The 25,134-nt window shown below is 39.2% G+C and overlaps 1 protein-coding gene across 2 annotated transcripts; it reads left to right on the top strand.

Annotated features, from left to right (window-relative positions):
• Positions 1-10,454: 10,454 nt before the first annotated feature.
• KHK (ketohexokinase) lies at positions 10,455-24,661 on the top strand. Of its 2 annotated transcripts, none has more exons than XM_015814826.1 (8): positions 10,455-10,618; positions 11,111-11,227; positions 15,302-15,436; positions 21,036-21,108; positions 22,120-22,266; positions 22,741-22,829; positions 23,928-24,085; positions 24,331-24,661. In XM_015814826.1, the coding sequence occupies exons 1-8, from the start codon at positions 10,527-10,529 to the stop codon at positions 24,414-24,416; spliced, it is 897 nt and encodes a 298-aa protein (XP_015670312.1). In that variant the 5' UTR covers positions 10,455-10,526; the 3' UTR covers positions 24,417-24,661. The 2 variants fall into 2 exon arrangements, with proteins under 2 accessions (XP_015670312.1, XP_015670311.1); XM_015814825.1 differs by lacking the exon at positions 15,302-15,436 and adding an exon at positions 15,097-15,231.
• Positions 24,662-25,134: the final 473 nt, after the last annotated feature.

Below are 25,134 nucleotides of genomic sequence, written 5' to 3'. Positions count from 1 at the left end.
AATAAGACGTAACAATTTAACAACTATGGGTTCAATTATGTCTGACTCAGTGAATGAAACATTAATTGTCTGATTCTCTTGCTGATTCATTTAAATGAATTTTTTGTAGATGATTTCTTAGGTTAGCAATGAATATTCTGGAGAGGGAGTGTTTGCCGGTGTCTCGAATCTGTGGGGGAGGTGAGCTGGTGGGCTTGTTATTGTACTATTGTGATATGGTTTTGGTTCTTTCTGATGTGATTGCAGATTCCTATTGTTCCCTATTGTTTTATGTGTTCCCACAAATATCAAACCTACACTGTATATGTGCTCTTAATATTAAACATTGTTTGATGTGACCATGACAAGCAAAAACAAAATAATACTTATGCTAATTATTTCTTGATATTGCTGTGACTGACAATGGTGTTAAAGCATAATTATTTTCTGTGGTTTGATTGCCTTCATTTTTTAAAATATATTTCATCAAATCTCTACAAAAGGTAAAATCTAAAAACAAAAAAAACAAACAAGAATTGAGAAGGAAAAAATAGGGGAAGAGAAGGAGGTACAAAGGAATAAAGAAAAACAGAAAGAGATAAAGAAAGGGTAAACGTCCTACTTTCTTTGATATCATTAGAAATAAAAAATACCCAAATCTTTTGATCTAAAATGAAATAATAATACGCAGTATTTCTATAATCATAAATATTTCTAAATTGTCAAATCCCAAAATCATGTAGTATCTCTTTCGAGTGATTTACATGTAGAAACATAGTTAGACAAATGATTTCATTTCCAGCAGATGAAAGAGCAGATGTAGATGAAGAGCAGAAGGTAAAATATGAATGACTTATTTGATTATTCAACACCCACTGATTAAAAGACAGATGCAGGAATGGGAAAGAAGATCGCCTTTGATCTTGGGTAAACCTTCGGTGCCGTCTCCACTGGAGAAATAGGAACAAAGTGAATGACACCCAGGAAGGAAGAGAGCTCCCTCTAGGGGTAAAGCAGAAGGGATGATAAAATACAGTAAGTAGATCAACATTGGGCGAAATCATTTTTGCAAAATGTCATTAACAAAGACCCGACTGAAAAATAGTCAGTTGGTACTGACATTTAACATTTAACTTCAATCAGTGCATTCATTAATTTTGTGACCCACTGGAATCAAACTGATCAGTGATGCCTTTCATTGGCATCCATCCTTCCCTTATTTCCACTAAGAGGTTATATCTTGCATTATAAGCTCCTTGGAAACAGGGACCTGTTTTGCCTTGTAACTTTTAACAGCATCATACGTGTTAGTAATATTGCATATAAATAAATACACTTTACAAAATGTGAAAGGGCCAAGCAATTAAAATTAACTAGGAAGGTTCTGGCGGTACTGAATAAGATTTAGCAGCTCATAGTCCAGGTGGTTGGATTTGCAAAACACAGTGCAGTAAATTGAAGTGGGATTGGTAATTTGTTTTTCAGTGTACTGTGGGAACCCAGCTATTGTCTTAGCATGATGTGTGAATAAGATAATATATTAAGCCGTAATGACATAGAATATTAACAGAACACAGCAGATGTGTTTTATTAGCATGTGTTTCGAATTCACTACGTGACATGAACCTAGAAAATGAGTGAGAACTTCAGCCTTGCCCACAAGGCCTGCAGCTGCTGTTCTGCACCATCCTGTTTGATGGTGTCTTCCCACCATCACTATAATTTCTAAGTGAATCGCTCACTATGCTGCTGGTTGTGAATTTCTTTTGATAAGGGTTGATATCCAATTTTAATTTGGAGACAGTGCTAAATGTTTAGGACCTAAATGCAAGTGTCACATTTCAGTGCTGTAAACAATTTAAATGCAGGCCAGACAAGCCAAAAGGTTGGACACCCATGGTGTAAGACCCTTCAGTAAGGGTGGAACCCCTAGTCCTCTAGATACTGCTGAACCACATAGACATTACACAATAGTTGTCAAATGAAAGCCACTGAGAAGACAAGTGGTTTTCAGATTCACCTCAAGAAGCCTAGAAGATGTTGCTGAAGAGAGTTAGATAAAAACAAAAGGATTCTGCCAGCTGGCTCCTTACAAACTCATAGTTGTCCTGCTCCATTGTACAGCTATGTGGCATTTTGCACAAAACACAACATCTCCATGGTATCAGGATTCCAAAAAGCAGGAATTGCAAAAAAGTCTTTAGATCCAGTTCACCTTTTAAAATATATGTTTTTGCAGAAAGTAATGGCTCTTCTGCCATCTTATATAGTCCCTCATAGATGTCTGTTCTTAGAAGCTACCTTCTGAATGTAATTAGAAATTACCTATTTATTACATACAACAATAGGTAGATTTTTGGAGCACCCTCTTCTATTACAGGGCATTTTAAAGCATGTCATCAGGAAAGTAAGGGAGAAGAATGTAAAAGAAGAAATCATAAAAGTGAAAATTATGTATAGAAAGGAACAATCAACAAAACAGTTGTTGGATGGTCTGTTCTTTCTTTTCTTTCCAACCCTTTTCCTAAAGTAATTTCCTGCCTTTTTTTCTAAAGTACATTGCACTAAACCATCCTACAGGCCCCCCATTCTCTTGCCAGTTAACTATTGTTATTTTTTTTATTACCTATAATTATGCTTCAGTGTGTTTTTCTCAACAAAACTTAATTTCCTGAAACATTCTGACCTTGTTTTAAGTTCACTAGTTAATTATACTTCATTCCAATATATATGATTAAATTATATCATGTTTGACCCAGCTGTTTCAACCAAGTGCACATTAGAAGGCAACTCCTAACACAAATTGGCCTAAATCTTCTGTTATCTTTAATCTTAGAGGGTTTCAGGGACTTCCAGGGGGAAAATGTGAACTGAAGACAGCTCCACTGAGAGTAGAGCCAACAACTTGTAGAAGTTAGAATGATAGGTAGGTAAAATGAGATGGCAAGTGGACTGGCCCTTCAGGATTCCTCTCAAAACATAGACAGGAGGGATCTAGATGGTTCTTCCTCATGAGGAGACCACAAGAAAGTAGTCTCTGATGGATTTAAAGCTATGGGAAATGGGGAACACCATTATCGGACGTTGGCGATCATGTTGGCAATCCTGTTTTTATCAGCAGCTGCACGAAAAAGTGCTGCTGAGTTTTGTCCAAACCAGTCCCTTAGATTTTGAAGCCACGATGTTCTTCTTCTGCCTGGACCTCCTTTGCCTTCAATCTTTCCCTGGAGGATTAAATGGAGTATTTTTCTGGGTGTCGCATCATGTGTCCGAAATATTCTAACTTTCGTTTTTTAATTGTTTTGATGATTTCCCTTGGCTTTCCCAGGTGGCTTATCACCTCATTTCTGATCATGTCAACTCAGCTTATACATAACAGCCCCCTGTAAATCCACATTTCAAATGCTTCTAGTCTCTTCAGGTGGCCTTCTGTCAGAGACCAACTCTCTACTCCATAGAGCAGGATAGAAAAAAAGTAACATCTGACAAGCTTGATTTTCAATCTTAGACTTATGTCATGACTACAGAAGACCTTTTTCATTTTGAAGAATGCTGTTCGAGCTTTCTCTATCCTTGTCTTTACTTCAGTGGTCATGTCCCAGCTTTCATGTAAATTAGAACCGAGGTCGTGATCCTTTCAACTTTTTCTAATGATATTCCTTCCAAATTTATTGGTGGTAAATTAACCGGTTGTTTGCTGATGACCATGATCTTGGTTTTTGAGGTGTTAAGCTTCAAGCCGTATTTTTCAGATATTTCTGTGACTCTGTTGATGAGGAGCTGAAGATCTTCATGCTTACTGGCAAGCAGAACTGTATCATCAGCATATCTTAAATTGTTGATCCAAACACCATTTACTTTGATGCCAGCATCGATGTTCTCCAGACTGCACTTAAAAGACGTTAAAGAAGAGAAAGAAGCTTTATCAAAGAAGACCGAGGCTGATATGAAAGTGAATTTCTAAATGACAGGCTACAAGAAATAGGAAAAGACGTTACACTGGATATACAAATGAAAGTGTCTGATGTCTTAATAATTAAAAGGGATATACAAATAACAATCCAAAAGACCGACTTAGATAACTTTTCTATATAGAATTTAAAAAAGAGATCTGATTAAGTTTAGAAGGATTTTGTGCATAGGAACAATGAGAAAATGAAATCAAGTTCTTGAACTTTATTTGAAAGAATTAAAGATCAAAACTATTAAAAGTAAAAGATGGAATATAAAGTTGGTTTATTAGATCAAGGTTAAAATAGACATGTTGTAAATTGTGATAACATTTAATAGATTTTTGCTGATATTGTTGAAATGACAAGGTTTTATGGATTTGTTTATAGATAAGAGATGGGATATGAAAAGAAGAGATCATTTATATTTTAAGAGAAATTGATAAATTATAAAATTGTGATGAAGGGGTAGCCATTTCATTATATATTTCTTTTCTTTTTTTTACTACATTCCTATTTTTTTTCTATTTTCTGCATTTTTTTTTCTTAGTTTCTCTTACTTTTACTAATATAACATTCACATTTCAGCCATTTTCTTAACAATAAAAATAAACTAAAAACATAATTTGAATTTAATTTTGGGATATCATAGTTGTAGCCATCAGAAGGTTACAAGTATCATAGAGACTTCAAGTGCTATGTTGTCAGTTCTTGGTTTAAGGTACACTTAAACATTTTAGATGATAACACTTTATAAAAGAACAGAATGGAATAAGTGCTTTAAGGAAAGCACAAGGCCCATATACCTCTGATGTCTGCCAGAACATTCTGTGTGACCTATTTATTGTTGCAATAAACCCCCTGATCCACGTCTAACATTGATGTTTTGAAATATATACAGACCTTGTGTGGACACAATTCATCTTACCTAAAGAAAGACTGGAACTCAGTAACATACTGACCTTCTTAACATACTAAGGAATTGATAAGTCTTTTGGGAACTGGACAAGCTGTCAAGTAAACAGGGACAAGGCATAATAAGATGTCAAACTATTAAACATTCAAAGCAAATATACATTAACAATATATTTTGTATGCCATCCGGCTTGTTAACATCAGAATGTGTTTATTCAGGCTGATTGTTGAGAAAAAGAAATTAGAGCACAGCTATTGGCAGTAAAATGTTGAACCATAGAAAGGGATGCTATGAAATGACTTTACTAAATCCTTCATAGATGGATCTGATGAAATGTTTTTCCAACTTCTTTGGATATGAATCCTGAAACATTAGATTTTGCTATAAATAGTGGCTTCGCTTTAAAAGAGAAGGATTTACTAGAAGAAATTTAGGACTTTTTGTGGTAAACTTATTTTTTAAGAAAACAATCTTTTCATTAAAGTAGCCACAGTAATATTATTACTGTGAATACAAATATTCTAACATTTCCTTAACTAGAAAGTGGAATTTGTTTTTCTAACTTTCTGATATTCATGTGTCTTAATCTACTATCAACTTTTTAAATTTCAACAGTTCATTGTATTGGTAACATCTGTAATTCCCAAAGACTGACCCTATTAAAACGCAAAATGTGACTTATAGCTGAAGAAAGGTTGCCTATTCCTGCAATAAGTCTCGATGTAGTCTGTTTAGTTTTTAATTAACTTAATTTATGAGCCATCTCATTATGGTTTATAAACTGTGTTTTAGTATGATTGTATAAACTAAGAAATATGTCATAACAGACTCCAAAATGCTCTATAAGATTTGTTCAATAAGTGGCCTAATTTTCCTGTCCTGACCTGGTTAATTTTGTAATCAGAATTCTCTCAGGTCAATGCTTGTCAGTGTCCTCTTAACAGACAACAACTTATCTTGGTTCAGTAGAACTCTCTGGCAACAAAGCTTCAAGGAAGACAATGGAACCAGACATAGAAAAAAGAAATTGGGATAGCTTTTTTGTTTGTTTATTGGTTAAATTTCTAGGTCACCTAATTCCAAAATAACTACTGAGCTTCACAAAGTTAAAAGAAAAAACGTGATATAAAAAGCAGTAATAGTCTGAGGATCAACATATTTCCGCATCAACACCTACTCAATTAAAACGAACCAGCCTGAAACATCTTAATTCAATGCTTGAGGAAAAAATTTTTTTTTAAAGATCATTTGAAGGGAGGCAAGGTGGGCGTTATATGGATCTTTGGGGAGAATACTGTTCCAAAGGGCTTATACCTAACGGACAGAATCACCTAGTTCCGTGGTGGCGAACCTATGGCACGTGTGCCACAGGTGGCACGCAGAGCCCTCTCTGTGGGCACGCATGCCATCACCCCAGTCCTAGGCCTTCAGCTGGGTTTTATAAAACCTTTTCACTTTAGGCCTCCGCCACCGTGTGCAAAAAAAAAAAAAGGTTCAATCAATCAATTTCAACTTCTTGCGGGGAAAAAAAGATCTCACAAAGTTGGAATTGATTGATTGAAATTTTTAGTCCCACCCAGTCTGGCATTACCGCCGCCGCCACGCCCACCCAATGGGCCACACCCATCTGGCACCCGACAATACATAAATGGGTTTTGGGTTGCAGTTTGGGCACTCGGTCTCTAAAAGGTTCGCCATCACTGACCTAGTTGCTCAGGGACAAGATATGCAACAGATATCATCAGCATTCTGATGATACCTGACTCCAAATGAATGGAAGACCTCCCCCATCACCCTCATGTTGGTGTTACACAGGAGGGGGAAAAAGTTGAGCCTTGAGACATGCTGTAAATCAGTGGGTCTGGGCTCAATTTCTATCCTCCTATCAATATGATTAAAACTAAAACTGACCATGGAGGACTACCTGAAAATCATGTCTCCCTTCCCAGTTCCTACAATGGGCCCATAAGGATACTGTCATTGATGATATCAAAAACTGCCGAGATCTAGGAAGGTCAGGGTGATAGGACCAACCACATCTCAGCTCCCAGTTTCCTTATCATCATTAATAAGTGCAACCCATCGAGTCTCAATGCTATGGAATCCTTCCAGATTTCTAGTGAACCTTAGTAACTTGATGTAGCTTGTAAATGGTACTTGTGCCCCTGGGGAAAAGATGGATAGGTATTATTCTTACAACCTTGCATGCTTCAATATTTTTTTTTATTTTAAAACTGAAGTACTTGGTAGTCCTGACATCTATGATTCAGGATGTAAAAATAACTATAAAATCAATAGCTACCAAAGCATCTGATTTAGATGCATTGTGCAGTGGTTAGAATGCAGCATTGCAGGCTAACTCTGCTCACTGCCAGGAGTTTGATCCTGTCTAGCTCAAGGTTGACTCAGCCTTCCATCTTTCTGAGGTCGGTAAAAGAGGGCCCTGATTGTTGGGGGCAATAGGCTGACTCTGTAAACAGCTTAGAGAGGGCTGTAAAGCATTACTGTATGAAGCAGTATATAAGTCTAAGTGCTAACCCTTCTTGACTGTTAGATACAGTATCCTTGTACTAAAAAGAAATCTATGCCTCTTCTCTCAAACTGAATTTCTTGCTTGAACATTTATAATGCACTTTTATGCCTCTAAAGAAACTGGAAATTGTGCCAGAGGTATTACTCTGTAGCCTACTGAGAATACTTTACTTGCTAACGTACACTGTCAGACAACTAATTCAGGACCAAATTCAGGCTCCTCTACTTGCTGAGATTGACAAGGAAATTTCTGGTACAGAAATTTCAGTTGACTGCAAATAAAAATAGTTGTTTGGAAATAGTGTTGAACATTACAGCCTCCCAGAGAGGTCTCTTGTGTAGCTGCCTTATTAGCAAGAGCACAATGTATGGAAGTAGATGATGGAAGTAGGGATCAAACTGAGTGGAGAGACATATATTTTACCTGCAGAAAGGAAGGAGACCTTTTCTCAGCCCACTGAATTTTTGTCAGAAAAGGGATCTTTCTATTCATTTTCCCACTAGCAATTTATAGCATCTCCTAGACTAGAGTCTCCCAACCATAATTATGCCAAAAAAGAAAAGAAAATAAAGACAAGGCTTATATCATTGCAATATATGTGAAAACACTATAAATCACAGTGAAGGAATGGTTTATATCTCTAACCTTAGAAAACAACTGCCAATAGATCATTTTTAAAAAAAATAAAGCTAGCTTCAGTTTGTTTATTGGTGCAACTAATCAAACAAAACATTGATAGTACTTGGTGAACAGATAACTCACAAGGAAACCTGCAAGATCTTCTGGAGAAGTGCTGCCCTTTCTCCAATTTTCCTGAGGGCTCCAGGGCTGCTTCTTTCTACTTTCCAGAGCATGTAACAGAGAGAGGCACATCTGCAGCTGTTAATCATCAAAGCTAAGAATCCTAAATCACCTTGAGTTGGATGCCTCTCCTTCCTTTCCTAAACAAGCATATGGGGAGAAAACAGCCTGAGAGGCTTCCAAAAGGCACATATTCAGCTGTCATTGTTTATAGGGGAACAAATGTTTTTGTCCGCTGCAGCAAAAAGGAACTGAAATAATCTATTTGTTGTATTAATTTGTTCAAGTCTACACATTTACCCTGCACCAGTATACCTGGACCAAAGTAGTGCCATATTTAACCCCTGCATAGGCTTTTATTATTAAAAAAAAATAGTAGATGCATACTGTGGCCCGGGAATATACAGTACATGGAAATAAATGCCAGGTGCAGAGAGGAGTTCACAGGGAAGGTATTTCACAAACTGATAAGTTAGTTTCCCATAGATGTTTAATGGACAGTCTGTTTTGCACCTTTGATTAAAGAATGCTCAGGTCAAATTCACCCCCTGCGCAGACATGCCATGCCAGAACATTGCATACATACCTGGTGTCCGTCCCGGGAGCACTGCATGTTTACTCCTGCAAGTATTAAATAAAGATTGTGATGGTTACATTAACTTTCAGTTGCTCTTTCTGGGATGAGATCAGCAGGACAGGAGCGAACACTGAACCCTGGCTGAGACCAACAAAGGTGGTAGAAGGAACAGAGGAGGATGTCCATTATGATCCAAATCTCTCAAAGATATTGATCCCTGGAAAGTATTTACATTTGGATTTACATGTGGGGAAACAATCACCATGATGTAAAAAAGATGTTGAGACTCTAGAAAGAGTACAGAGAAGAGCAACAAAGATGATTAGGGGACTGGAGGCTAAAACATATAAGGAACGGTTGCTGGAATTGGGTATGTCTAGTTTAACAAAGAGAAGGACGAGGGGGGACATGATAGCAGTGTTCCAATATCTTAGGGGCTGCCACAAAGAAGAGGGAGTCAGGCTNGAAGTTTTTAAGAAGAAACTGGACAGCCATTTGTCTGAAATGGTATAGGGTTTCCTGCCTGAGCAGGAGGTTGGACTAGATGACCTCCAAGGTCCCTTCCAACTTTATTATTATTATTATTATTATTATTATTATTATTATTATTATTATTATTATTATTATTATTATTATTATTATTATTATTATTATTATTATTATAACACCAAAATAAAAGGCTTCTTGCTGGAGTGTCAGTTGTGGAGACGTGCCATCCCACTTTTCTGCAATTTCTGTAATTTAGATCAGGCTCTAAATGGCACAGAAACCTCTGAAATGAGGGAGGTCTTTTTAAACCACTGAAATTGGACCAGATCCAGGACCCTGACATTGGTTGACTGGATGTGTATTCCTTCTTTCCAACTCTTGCTTTATATCTGTGACCAGGGTCAAAACTTTCACAAAGTAGTCAACCGGCAAGCCATGCACAGAACATCTGTTTATACAATCCCCAATTGCAGTCAGTTAGTGGGTGCATTCTCACCTCATGCCACCCTTGGTTTGGTTTTCTGCAACTCAGCCTATTGGGTAAAACCAGATACTTTATGATTATTGTATTGTACTATTTCAAAAGCATGTTAATTCGATAGTACGTCATATGAAAGCAACCTTTTCATTTGCAACGGGACTGCCCACGTTTTTTTCCCCCGAACAGCAGTTCTAGATACGTCTTGTTGGCAGGTACGATTCAGGCCGGCCTTACTTCCTCTGCCGGGAGTTCAGCGACTGTTGAGCTCCAAAGACGAAAAGAGTGGGTGGCATTGGATGGGGCACCAGCTAGACTGGCAGCCGTACTTCCTGGGCAGGAGGGGGGGGGGAGGAGAAGTCCTATAAAAAAGAGGGAAAGAACACTTTGAACCAAAGGGTAGGATTGATTTGCATACCGTGGAGGGAGCCAATCGGAACCGACCGTCATGCGCTTCTGCCAATGGCTGTGCGACTGCCTGGGGCGAGCGGAGGCATCCGCTGATCTCGGGGTGAGATCAGCACAAGAGAAAAGAACGCTGAGCCCCGGCTGGGACCAGCGGACGGTAGTGACAGGAGCCGAAGAAGACGCCCACTTCGACCGATGGAGGAGAAACGCATTTTGTGCATCGGACTTGTGTGCTTGGACATAATCAGCGTGGTGGACAATTATCCGGAGGNGGGGCGAGCGGAGGCATCCGCTGATCTCGGGGTGAGATCAGCACAAGAGAAAAGAACGCTGAGCCCCGGCTGGGACCAGCGGACGGTAGTGACAGGAGCCGAAGAAGACGCCCACTTCGACCGATGGAGGAGAAACGCATTTTGTGCATCGGACTTGTGTGCTTGGACATAATCAGCGTGGTGGACAATTATCCGGAGGAGGATTCGGACACTAGGTACCGCTGCTGCTTCCCCCCCCCCCCCAAGCAAAGGCCTAGCAATGTGGCACGGCTGGGTGCAGACTGCGGAGGAGAGGAGTGGGTGGGTTTTTTTCTCCGCTCGCACTAACCCGTTTTGGTCCGTGTCGCGGGAGGAGAGCTCTCTGCTCTGTCCAGTTCCGAAACCCCGATAAGCAGGAACCAGCTCATACTTGGGGGAGATTTCGGGGCTCAGTTCCCCTGGCCGGGGCTCAGAGCACTTGTAGCTCGCGGAAGAGGTTCCGGGGGTGGGGAGGGAGGGAGGGAGGGTGGAGGTGTTGCCTTGGCGTCCCGAAGCAGCTTTTCTGTCTGTTTCATGATCTGAGAACCCCTTGGAAGAAAGTGAAATAAATGCCAAGCCCTGAAGTGCTGCTCCTCAATTCGGTCCCTTGCCGGAGTCCCAGATACTAGGCTGCCTAAAGAGCCTGTCAGAATGGGACGCTGAGGCTGCTGTTGGCTGTTTCTTTCCAGATGTTTGTCGCAGCGCTGGCAACGTGGAGGGAACGCCTCCAACACCTGTACCGTTTTGGCCCTGCTGGGCGCCCCTTGTGCTTTTATGGGTTCGTTAGCTCCTGGTCATGCTGCAAAGTAAGTGCCAGCTGAATACAGAAGGGGATTGTGGCTACCGGCTACACACACACACACACACACACACACACACACACATATTAAAAGCAGAAGGGGAAGGGCAGAAGTGTGTGTTTCCACTTCATGAAAAACATATTTATTTTATGCACTTGTGTCCCATCTTACTACACTCCCCACCTCCCATTCAATCATGTCCAGGGTCTGCCTCCAGAAGTCCCTCCAGTTTTCTTGGCAAGGTTTTTCAGAAGTGGTTTACCATTACCTCCTTCCTAGGGTTGAGACAAAGTGACTGGCCCAACAGTCTACAAATGTTTCAAATGTTGTACAAAAGTGTTTTGCAGATATTTTTTTCTTTGTTCACCGATGTGGTTCCTTGCCTGGAATTGAGAAGTTATACTGGATTTGCCTCATAGGAGAGAACTCTAATTTTCACAACTTTGTGGCTTAATGTTTTTTTGATAAGCCTAGTCATTTACAGTTTAAAGAATTGTATTAATTCAGTAAACAAACTATACACGTTGTGCAAATCCAACCTGGGCTATTATTTGGCTGTGACAAGTAAGAAAGGAGACGCTGGTATGTGTACTCTGTTATGAAGTGATCATAAAGTTCATACAATGTCAGAGTTCATTTAATATGTTAATTACTTTAAAAACTTGTTTTGTATGGCTCAGCAATTTGTGTGAACCCAGTCCATTTAGCTTCTAGTTCAGTGTATTGCTGGTACAACCCTGAATATAGGTTAATTCAATGATTTCAAACAAGGTTCAAATCAGGCTGCAGGGGATTCATTTCAGTGTCATGGTGGACTAGTTTTCTTCTGGCTCTAACCAAAAATCTCCCTGATTTTTGTCTTTATCTGTCTTTGTTCTCTCGTTTAACTTTGTTTCTCTTCCAAGGTGGGTTGTTCCAAGCCATGTCCTTGGAATGAAAGTCTATCACGTGCTAGTGATAATCAGATGATCAACAGATCAGACTTGACATGAGATTCAAACACAGATGCCAGGCATGTTTCTGCCTCTGCTTCTAAAACAACTTGTTTTCATTAATATTGTTCTATTTTTTACAAAAGAATCCTTCCCTTAAAATAATTGATTTCAACAAGGAATCTTGTGACACTTTAAAGACTAATCATATTATGTTATGTCCAATGAATAAGTCTTATGAAATTCTTAAAGTTAATAATAGAGTAATCCTACATGCCTACTTAAAGAAAGAGCAATTGGCTCTTATTCCTAAATATGCATGCCTAAATATGCAAAGAGACGCAGTATAATAGAAGTTTCTATGAACTATATTCTACTTCATGTATGAATTATTATTTTCAAGTAACCAATCTTTGTGAGGTATAGATAGAAAAAAATAGAAGCAGGGAGTAAACAATTAATGAAAGCCAAAACATATGGTCTGATAACTTAATTAAAGCTTAAATTACTTGTGCTACAAAGACAATGACCATTCAGATTGTCAGTAATTGGCAATTGCACAGAATTATTCTAGCATTGCTAGGTTAATTAAAACTTGAGGTGCAACAGAAACTGTTGGAAGAACAAAGATAACAGTTAATTAACTAAGCAAAGCCATTGTGATTATCTTATCACTGGCACCTATTACTAAGAAATGGTCATTATGTATGTCTATAAGTGTGTGTGTGTGTGTGTTTATGCAAATAAATAGCCACAGACTATTAATTTTATTGTCACCTGACCTTATAGTTTAAGTTACACTAAACTTTCCATCCAGGTGTTTGAGAGATGTGGAACTTGCAGTCGCAAATTTTCATGTAGTCCCTGTTTTCATTTTTGTGGCCCTCATACTTGACTCCAACCATGATTACTGAAGTTGGTGTAGGGTCTCCTGCTTGGGTGGGTGGTTGGACTAGATGACCTACAACAGGGGTGTCAAACTGCCGGCCCATGAGCCGGATGCATCACCCACCCCATCTCCAGCAAGGGAAAAAAAGTTGTGATACATCGCGACATGTCATGTGACACTGCGAGTTTGACACCCCTGATCTACAAGGTCCTTTCTAACTCTGTTATTCTGATTCTGAAATTAATTGCACATTTTTTAAACTCTTTTTAGGTAGGAAACACATGAAAACTATAATCTTACTTTTGATTATAATTCTATTTTTATTGATTTTGGAAATATTTATATTTTATGGTTTTATAGCTTTTAATCTTGCAAGCTGTCATTAATGTAGTAAGCCACTGAGCAGGGTGGTGGCCTAATGGTGAAGATGCTTGCCTCCCACACGGAAGATTGAGAGTTCAATACTAGGTAACAGCAAATGTTTCTCTCCTAAGGCACAAAGAAAAATATCTGCTCATGGCATCAGGAAGGGCATCCGGCCAGTAAATGTTCAGCTCCATCCAGTCACCCTGACTCTACCCTGAATTGAGGGATTACAGGGTCATAAAATGGAGTTTTAAAAAAAATAATATTGTAAGCTGCCCTGAGGTGAATGGGCAGCAGACAAAATGAATAAAAATAATAAAATAATCTTATCCCAACAGTATTGCTATTCAAAATGTCTTCATATGTAACATATTAACAGGGCAATTACAAAGCATATTTATTGCCAAGTATGCCTTGGAATATGGCCTAGTTTGCTCATTTTAATTAATTATTTTAGCTATTGTAAAACTGTTGAGAAATTTAGAATGTGCTATTAAGACAATACTTTTTCAGTTTTCTCTATTAATAATCATATTAAATCAGTTCCTAGTTTTCCAAAACACTGTTTTTCACAGCTGATTTGGTTAGGCAAGTAAGCCATAATGTCTCACTGAACGGCTATATAGAGCCATCAGCCCTGAGTTTTCACTGTTTCATCGTAGTTCTTATTTTAGTCTTTATTAAATCTTCATTTCAGTCATAGATCAGCATAAATTCTTGTATATGCTTTCAAAAATTTGCCAAAATTGTGTTGATTTGTGGTCATCTTATTTCAGTTATGGAGCCTAGTTTTAATTCTTTGCCCAATTAGAAAATCCATTTGAATAAATGCAAGAGACTCACTTGATATATACTGGAGCAATTGAGACTGCAATTTCACATGAATAGTTTAACAGGTGTGGATGGGCTGCTACTAGTTACTGACATCTGATGGATTAAGAAACAGCTGACTTTCAAATGAAAAGGTAATGATGGAGCCCAGTTCTAGTAGCTTTTGTTCAAAGCAATTAACCTGGGGTAGATTTGGGGAGTCAGATTTTGTGGACATATTCGCACAACATGTTTTATCTGGGTACTGAATTAATCTTTTAGGCTCATATATGGTAATACACTGAAACAAACTAATGACACAGAGGAGTTCACCCCACACATTAAGCCACAAAGTAACTAATCAAAACAACCATGAAGCAAACTTGGCATGTTGTGTAAATGCATCTGCTAGATCCTGAAGTGAAGTGGTGAAGCAAGTTGGTGAAGATAGTCTATATTCTCAAGCTCTAAATTTATGATCTTCTGCTTTCAGGAAATCTGAGGCAGATCAAGGACCATTCTATTCCCATTCTGCTTACTATGGAATAAATTCTGTCTGTTGACTCCTGAGCAGCATGTGCTTCAGGGAGCAGAGCTCCGGAGTAAATGTAATGAGATTTTTTTAATAAGTACGGTAATAAGCACTGAGGGCATCAGAGCTCTCAGCTTCCAACCTGCAGAGTTCATTTTTATCTGCTTTCTTCAGACAGTTATCTCCCTCTGTCCTCGCAGCTTCTAGTACACTGACAACCTTTGCCAAGCGGCAGTAACAGCTCTGCTGTCTTGAAGAGAAGCTTGGGAGCATCTGCCTTCTATTCCACCAGACAGAGAACCTCACCCCACCCCCAAGAAGATGCTCATGTTTTCTGCCCTCCCAGCTTCGTCCGTGATGATTTCCAACGCTATGAGGTGGATCTCACCCATGTGGCTTTGCATCTGGCATGCAGCTTGCCCGTCTCAACGGTGATCAGCAATTCAGCCACAGGCACCCGCACGATCCTGCACGCTGCTAGGTGCGTAAGTTGAGCATTCCTCGCAGTGAAGTCTAACGTTTTTTTCTCTCTCCTCTTCCCTGCCCCCAAGCTTCATCTTGTCTGACTTCCAACGGCGCAAGGTGGAAGTTGCCCACTTGGTCTGGCAGAGCCAGGGGGAGACACCGTGTGCCTGCTGCCTCATCAATTGCCGCAACGGTTCTCGGACAGTTACTCTTTATGACACGTAAGACCTGGCCCACTTTGGCTCTGCTGCCTTCCTCCTTCCCCCCTCTACCAATGGGTGGCACAAAAGGATTCTCAGCACCCCAGTAGAGGCCAGGTGGCCTTGACTGCTGTGTGGTGGGTGAGGATTGGCCTGCGACAGCAACTTTTTTTTTTCCAGAAGAGATTACAAAGAGTATCACTAGGATTATGTTTATACTATTAAATAGTTGAATAGGCCCATCCTAGCTTCCTATTTTAGCTGCTTACATACAGAGTGGAGAAGCAGGCTCATAAAATTGCATGGCTTGTTTCAGTACATGGTTCAAGCTTGTCTAGATTTTCATTTCTTTCTTTCTTTCTCTTCTAAACTGCTCCTTCTCCCCCTTCATCCAAGTCATTAATAAAAATGGCAAAGTTCTCAGGAAATAGCTGTGTGGCATTCCACTTAATACTACTCTCAAAGGTGATGTGGAGCTGGCTAGGAGTACTACTGGGGTGTAATTTCTGGGTCAATAGTTCTATCATCTCTAGCCCCTATTATACAATTTTATTAATGAGGATATTGTGAGAGTTGATGGAATCCCTTGCTGAGATCAAGATACACTAAGTCCAGATCTATTAAGCAACTGTGAGAAATTGGGTGATTCCGTGAGAAAAGGAGATAAGGTTAATCTTGTTTATGACAAGCTCATGCTGACTGCTATTAATTCTTGCATTCCTGTTAAGTGCTTATAAGCATCATGTTTAAAGTCTGCTTGAAGATCTTGCCCAGTAGAGAGAACGGGAAGTATAAAATGAGAAACATGAAAAAGGATGTTTAATAGAATGACAAACAAGGCTGTTGATGAGAAAAAGATGCATATAAGACAAAGACTGCTCACAAGTGAGCATGAGAGTAAGATGTTGCTTAATGTGTATAGGGGGAAAGGTAATCACAAAGAATAAAGTTAAAGAAAACAAGGAACAGTTAACAATGAAAAAAAGAAATGAAGATACTAAGCAATTTGTATGGAAATAAAAATGATTTTGTAAGTACAGTAGATGAAGAGAGCTAAACAAGGACCTTGCGACAATTTGAATGATTATGAAATTAAAGATGGAAATGATAAAATGATTTGGGATGAAAATGTAATTAAGAGAATTTTGAAAGAGTATTTTGGAGTGTTGTGTGGGGTGCTGTAAATGTTAGTGTCCATGAACATATTGATAATCATCAATATGTTCATGGACACTAACATTTATAGCACCCCACACAACACTCCAAAATACTCTTTCAAAATTAATCATTAATCCTGTGGGAACATTGGAAAATAAGACAGTGTAGCTGTATTGTAACTATTTTGCCTATGGAGTGACTGTACTGTAATTTATTTAATGTATTGGAAGATTACAACTGAGTCTGAAGATGGGAATTATGCTATTACTGTTACCCTATCTAAAAGGCAAGGTGACAAGAGTGAACAATGCAAAAAGCTACAAGTGTGTTAGCATATTGAGTGCCTAGTAAGCATTTGGTAGAATTCTGATAGAAAAAGTATGAGAAATAATTTCAGAAGTGCAATGCAACTTTATATTGGACAAAGGATATGCAAACCAGATTTTTCCCCTTCAATAGATCATTGAAAGAAGTAGGTGTCAGAAAACCTATTGTAGTATATGTTTCTTGATGTATGCTATAAAGAATAGGATTTCATTAAATAATTTTTGAGCAAAGGTGATGTTGAAAGTTGATTACCTAATGCAATGAGGTGAAAATAAAATATGCAAGAGAATAAATGGAATGTTTAGAGAATAGTCAATTTTCACCAGGTCTAGAGAGGTATTCTGAATGATGATGGTGAAAACTATAGTCATAATTCCTTTTATTTTATTAATTTCATGTCTTTAAGAGCGTTGCCTTACTATTTCTTACTTCTTTTCTAATTTCCATGTACTGTTGCTTACAACAATAGACGATAGCCTGGTGTGTGTGCGTGTGCGTGTGTACAATGTTTTCTTCCTTCCCATCTATTACTATTATTTGCTAATATTAATTATTAATGACATAATTATTTAATAGATAAATGGATATAAATTATATAGCACTTTGTACTTCCAAAGTACATATGGAATAATGATCAAACTGGTTATCAAATATTAATAACTTTTTTGCCTAGCAAAGCTTTAACACCTACACAATATTCATGCATCTGTCAAGGTTCCGACTAATGAAACACTTCAAAGAACTTCCAGGCATTTTATCCTAAAAAGTCTTTTTATTCATGTGACAAAATGTCGGCACGGCATGATGAAAGGATGCTAAGATCTGAAATCTCCACTCCCCGAGCAGTTATTTTTGCTAGCATTTCCCCTCCCTTATTTTGCTGTCATGATTTACGTTCTCCAATTAGTTTGAAGGGCAAAGGTTCTCTTCCGTTCCCTTTTGGTGGGCTTTTCTCTCCTCCCTTCATTCTCATCTGAATTAACTCTAAAAGTACCGGACAGTTCTGCATATTTTGTCAAAGCAAGAATATTCAATATTAGCAGCGTTGACAGCATCACTTAACCAGATTACTGAATTAACCATTTTCAACCCATGGATTGACACAATGTACTGCATTATAAACTAACCAAATATAGTGGATTTGTACAGTATGTTAAGCCATTAAAGAATCATACTGAAGTTAAGGCTAGCCAATTCTAAATACAGTCACTTGTTCTTATTGTCTGACTGTTATTTGTAAGGAGAAACTGCTTTGCGTGCAGTAAGCATTCTGCCATTGCCTGAACTTTTCTTTACCTGATAGCTTGATTCCATTTTACAGATTGAGTTCCTGAACCTGAGAGAAATGGGTATCACCTAATAAATAGCCTGCCTGAATAACCAAGAAATCTACATTGATTGACTTACTTTTTATTATCATTTTGAAACAATAAACATTTTGAAAAATAAAGAGGCAAGAGTATGCTAGTTCCTTCCCATTGCTTTCTTCAATCTAGGATGTGTTTCCCTGACTAGGTTTCACTTATGGGATTTCTTGGACAGCCTGGTACCCAAAAGAACAACCCTATTTGTTCCTTTAAAATCATCCAAGATAGTAGCAAGATAATAAGAAAAAATATTAAAACTACCCTCTCCCCATCAGAGAGTCAACATCCAGTAAATGAATAGTCTCCCCTTTCTATGTTGAGAGCAGGACCACATCGTAATGGCTATAGCTTTGTTAAGAAATAGCATATCCAGTTTTAATTCCTTGGACTACATAGGAATTAATATAGCTCTTGTTCTAGTTTATTGGGGAAAATAAGAGTTGCTTGAGCAGGTCAAAATAGGACTTAAAATGCCTCTCCAATTCCTGCAGAGGTGCCACCCAATGGGAAAGGAATAAAAGCATCCATGCATGAGCTAATAAAATCTGATTTATTATTAATTCTTGGTCAATTGCTAATTAAGTCCAGATTGCTGTCAATCATCATTGCCAATATTAATTCTTGATTATCCTTCCCAAATATGGTTGTGTCAACTAGTGACCTTCCCCTTCCTCAAGAAGCGTTTTGGCTCAACAGAGTGAGAAATTCAAGTGTGACTCCCATCAGCTCACAGCAGGAAAGAACCTGAGCTTTTGACAACAGCAGGTGAGATGTAGACTGGGCAGTGCTAAACAAATCTGTTCTGAGGGGATACAGGAATCAACTACACAGTATTCGTACAGACCAGGTCTCCACAACTACAAAAACAAAATAAATAACCAAGGGTAACCTATACCAGGTTTGTATCTTTGTATGTACTGGTCTTTATCTGACCAAGTTAAGTGTGTTTTGTGTCTACAAGCAATGCCTGCGCATGTGTCTATATTCTCCATCCAGAGATTAGGAGGGCCCAAGCCCTGCTGATTTTTCATAAAGCCCTAAAGTCCTGGTTCTGCACCTGGCCTGGAGAGCCAAGTGTCTGAAGGGTCTTGTCTCCTGACTGTATTAGTAACTGTCAATTGTGATACTTTCCTGCTGTGTATTTTAATTTTTATATTTGTGATGAGAATTTATCTATAAAATTTATTGGCCACCCATCTTACCATTAAGATGGGCGTTAAATTGTTTTACATTGAAGATGGTTTGCTACTCAGTCACTTGCTGAGATGGGTGGCTAGACAAGCTGAATGAAAGAACAAATAAATAATATACACAAACGCTTATATGACCCCCTTATCTTTTCCCAAGGGGTGGGAAATGTGAAGTTTTCCATCTCCCATTACCAATAGAGTGTCAAGGCTTGGTTAATAATTTGAGGACATGCAGAATGCCCAAGCTTGTCATCTTTCCAAATGTGATTCTTGTGGCCTTTGATCAAAGCAGTCTCTGTGTCTCCTAGGCTGGTGGGTTAATCATTAAAACCGAATCCATTTCAGGTAAAGTTAATCCCTAAAAATGAGGACTGAGAATTAAATATCATTCGTTTCCTTGCTGAATATCTCCAGACGAAGCTCCTGAGTATGGCTTAGTGCTAAGACAATGTTTTCAAAGTGAGGGAGCTATGAAATAAAAGGAACAAATTGAGAATGGAGGATCAAACTCAGTTCTAGTCAAGCATCCTTTTTCCGCCATAATAGCTTAAGGCAGACAAGTCAAACTCGCGACGTCAACGTATCGGAGCTTTTTCCCCATTGCCGGCAATGGGGTGTGCGTGGTTTCCTGGTAATGTGTCTGGCCCATGGGCTGGCAGCTTGACACCCCTGGCTTAAGGAAAGGACAGTCCACAGATGCAGAACAAGGGTAGGCAGGCCAATCTCAGTATTACTGAATGGCCCTATTAGGGCTAAATGTGCATTTATTGCACTTAGTAAGCAATTGAGATTAGTCTTTTTTCTCATGTTTATTTTGTAATTTTTAACACTGTACAGACTGATGGCCATCATTGTTTTCTATAATATATTTCACAGTTTATGTGTATATACTGTCTGCTTTCTTTATTCTCAGTACATTACAATTTAATCTCAGGCGATGGCTCCAAGTTCAGATTGTTATCATGGAAACCAAAAAAAGAGGTTGGCATATCAGTTTATTATGGTTCAGTTAGATGCCTAGACACATCTCTAAAGTAAATAAATTCCATACCAATCGTACATGATACATTTACCAAGAGATTTCTTCATATTTGCTTTTTGTCAAATTTGGGGAAAAGGAATGAAGCTATAGAGACATTCTTACGTGGGATGGCTGCCTATACAGCCTAAAGCCTTTGGATGTGTAGCTGCAAGCAGCTCCAAAGTACACTGGAATTGCTCCCAGTAGGAGGTGAAATTAACTTTCAGCTTGCAAAATCAATTCTGTATAAAATTGAACCACCATATTCAGAGGAAATATATTTATTCATTGGAAACTCGGGACTAGCAATAAGAAACTGTTCATGTCCCCTTTGGATTTGCTAGATTTGGTTTGGTGCTAAGAAAACAGGATGCTACACGAGATAGAGCACTGAGCTTAAGAAGTCAACAGGTGTTTTGTTTCCTGTTTTATTTAATTGTAAGGATGTATGCATTTGCTTACTGTTTCACTGATTTAAGATGGAAGAGAAATCAGTTTTTTGCATTAATTAAACTTTTTTCTTCCTCTATTCCCACTTCCCATTCTCCCAATTGCAGCAATCTGCCAGATGTGACAGCTGCTGATTTTGAAAAAGTTGACCTGTCTCAATACAAATGGATCCATTGGGAGGTAAGGCCTTGACTGGAAAGGAGGTTGGTTTCAATTGTTCATATGATAAAGTGGTGGTGGTCAAATTTACTATCCTTCCACAATATGTGGGCACTCTTTTACACATAGACAGGTGATGTTTGATGGCAGGGAATTGTCAGCAGCAATTTGAATTGTGCCATCCTCCCTAAGTATTTGTCTATGGGTGGCTTGCTCTACTTCTTTTCTGGGCCAATCTTCCGCTCTTCCTTTCTAACCCTACTTTCTATCTTCTGCATGCCATTTTTATTTGTTTGGGTCAGTATGATGGTACCTCTGAAATCAAATTTGAGTGAGATGTTTTAATATAAAACAGATAATAATCACAACTAAAATTCAAATACCCAGTGAAGCCAATAACTCAACAATAGAACAAGGAAAAGCAGAGACTATGGCTGTGTTCATATCTACTTTTAACAAATTCAAATGAATGGTCTAATCCTAACCAAGAGTAATATATTGGACAAATGATTACACTTGGTTAGGATTAAACCATAAGTTTACCACATAGAACGGGTTTCCACAATGTGATGGTTTATAAAATTGTTCTGTAAATTATTATGTATGAACCTACCCTGTTGGTTAGTTTATGGTTCAGTGCATTGTGTGACAGAAAATAGGTTAATGAGGTAACCAAGTTAGGTATTTTATGTTAACACAGCCTATAATAACAAATTAGAAACTTCAAATGAACCTGGCAATAGGCTGAACATTTAATGCAAAACTTTCAAAAAACATACCAACCATGCCTATTCACCATTGAGGAAGAAAGTATTCCCTACTCGCTGGAGTTTCTTGGATCATCAAACACACCAGAGTCCACTATCCAAACCATAAGTGGCTGGGTATCAATTTTGGGAGTAGCAGGTACACATGGCCCAACCAGTGAAAGTGGTGAGGCATCTAAGGTCACAAAGGCTTTCAATAATTCCAGGAATAATGTCAAATACAGACATCTCAGATTGTGTCACTAACAGTAGCATTTTCTCCCAGGGGAGGAATGCTTCGGAACAGGTTAAAATGCTGCAACAGGTGGAAAAGTATAACCACGCCTGCCCACCATCTGAGCGAGTGACCACATCTGTGGAGGTGGAAAAGACCAGGCCAGAACTCTACCAGCTGTTTTGCTATGGAGATGTGGTAAGGGATCAAGGGTGAAGGGGTGATATAGGTTCATGTAGGTGGGAAGCACAGCTGGTCAAGAAAGAAAGAGCACAGTGATGAAGAACAACCTGCCCTTCAGTTACGTTCTTCACATAAGAAGATGTATTGGCATCCCTTGTATAATTTTTAAGGATTCTAAGTTCACTTTCTGAATCAATAGTACTGTTTCAGTCACACATTTCCAGAGATTTTCTACAGATGAGTTCTGTGTGCACAAAGAAGTAAACAGCAATATTCTTGAGGGATTTCTACAGCTGTGAGGTGAAATTCTCTAAGTCTAGCTAGAACACCCCCCCATGTTCTTGAGAATACACCCCCATGCTCTTGAGACTCACAGTCATTCCCTTCACACATAGCACTCTGAGGCACTCACTATCTGGTCACCCAGAGATACTGTGTAATAAGGCTCAGCCAAAAAGTGGTGACTTTATTGTGGTTCTCTTCTTCTAGGTTTTTGTCAGCAAAGATGTGGCCAAGACATTTGGATTCTACTCGGCTCCTGAGGCTGTGAAAGGCCTCTATGGGCGTTTGAAACCAGGGTAGGAGGGAACCAAAACATGGGGACAAACTTGGATCCTTCACCTGTTATTGGGGGTATTATGAAATAGAATAGCAGAATGAAGAGAATCTCAGAGGCAAAAATGGAAGCCCTTTAGAGGTCGTCTCAGCCAACTTCACCAATTGTAAGAAACCTGACAGCCCAAATCACAAGTCATTTAATGGTTTGGAGATGATCTTCTTTTCCAGCAGCTTTAGAGATATTTCTTAGCAGCTAAGTTCAGACCGGAGTCACACATAGACTGTGCCAAACCACGTATGACTGGGTCTTGTTGAATAAACTGCAATAGGTGTGGCTTCATTCCATGCTAAACCAGAACTGTACTGATCATGGTTCAATTGATGCTACAAGCTGATACGCCCAAATCAGATTAAATGCTTGTTGCACGTGATGGACAATCCAGGGTGCTATCTTTTGCAGCAGCTTTAGTTAGTAATCCTATGTCAGAAGCACAATTTTTTAATACTTTATTGATTAGATTTATATCATGCCTTCCTATCTAGTGTTCCCTTAAGGTCTTCTATCTTTCTTTCTGTTTAGGCCAAAGGCTGAGTTGCACAGACTTCCCTATTGAGAGCTGAAAGGAAAGCTCAGACAGATTCAGCTTCTCGCCCGGGGAAAATTTTTGGAATGGGTGGACAATCAAGAGTCAGCCTTCCCAGTTATGTGGCAGTCTCTATCAGTAACTCACACTCCTTCAGATTTGCTGATGAGGTCCCAAATAGCTGGAATAGAGAATGTTTTGTATGGAAGAATGGGGAGGGAAATATCTATTAATGCTGGTCCAATGCTTTGGATTCAGTCCCACCAAAATACTATGAAGCAGACAGGTGTGAAAATGTACCATCTTTCTGCAACACCTGGAAGCATCTTTACTTTTTCCTGAGATCATATGGTTTGGAATATTGCAGACAAGGAATACATTCGGGCATCTGCCTGCTTGTGTAGTAATTTAGATTTATTCATTTGATGAATCCAAAACACTATATAGGTTAGTTTCTATATTCCATATCCTTCTGTATTTTGGGATTCTCACTCATCCCATAGCGAACCACCTACCTTGTCGGTCCATTTCTAGAGCTACTTTGGTCTGTGCTTGGGCTGAGCATGGAGCTGATGCAATGGGACCAGATGGGCTGCTGGTGCATTCAGATGCAGTCTCCCCTGAAACTGTTGTGGACACTCTGGGGGCTGGAGACACATTCAATGCTGCTGTGATCCTGGCTCTAAGCAAAGGTAAGTTCTGGGTGCTTCTCATTTTCTTGTGAATATAGCATGAGTGGCAGAACCCTTTACAATTGCTTGTGTGTCTCGGACAGAATACTTTTAAGTTGCACAATAAACCACTATCTAATAGCATCAAGGAGATCTGAATGGTGAGGAAACTCCTGGCCATCATTCCTCCATCTCTTGTACTTTAAAGAACAGCAATTATGCCCATCTGCCCTAAAGTTAAACTGATTTCTCACTTTCTGTGGCAGGAAAAACACTTCCTGCAGCATTAACCTACGGATGCCAGGTGGCAGGCCGGAAGTGTGGGGTTCACGGCTATGATGGAATCATGTGAGCAGCATGCTGAAAACTGGACCTGCTGGATTTCACTGGACCATGGACTAATACTGTATTTCTCACGGTTGTGTTCTATTTGCTAGTGGCAATGGCACTGCTCCTCTGGCATCTCCTGCAGGTGGGAAGACATGTCAGGCTGCCTGCCACACATTCCATATGCAGTCTGGCTGAGCTGGCTCAGATGCTCCTGTCTCTTGCCAGGAGGAAAAGAGATTTCGCTGTATGAACATGAAAAGATAAATAAAATACTTGAGGTTGCTGATTGCTCCTGGTTCATTATGCAAGTAATTCTACTCGATGTGTGTGTGGTGTATGTGTGTGTGTGTGTGTGTGTGTACACAGGCTGGCCTCGGAGGAAAAGGATTGGCTGTGCCTCAGCCAGCCAGATCCAGGAGTGCCAGAAGTAATGAGAGGGGAGAGGACATGGAATTAAAATGCTGCTGATGCACTTGTTGCTATTCGGTACATCAAGGCTGGGAGCGATTTAAAAGACTTCAGTAAAGTAACAGAGAAAAGGAGAATACTAATCCATGCCACCTAACAATGGCCAGAACACTCCTCCCCACCACTGAGCCTACTTCTCTTCTGGCTGAAGACATCATGTGAGGGAGAATACAGTACAAACAGCTAGTTGCCCAGTGGATTAAAACGACGTGACCGTCCTTGAAGTTTTCCTCTTTGCCAGTTACTGTGATTATCGGCTCCCCTACCTTGTA

This window comes from Protobothrops mucrosquamatus, unplaced genomic scaffold (genome assembly GCF_001527695.2).
Source record: "Protobothrops mucrosquamatus isolate PMUCROS unplaced genomic scaffold, P.Mucros_1.0 scaffold286, whole genome shotgun sequence".
NCBI lineage: Eukaryota > Metazoa > Chordata > Lepidosauria > Squamata > Viperidae > Protobothrops > Protobothrops mucrosquamatus.
The sequence above is the reverse complement of the archived record's forward strand: the minus strand, read 5'-3'. Positions and strand labels throughout refer to the sequence as shown.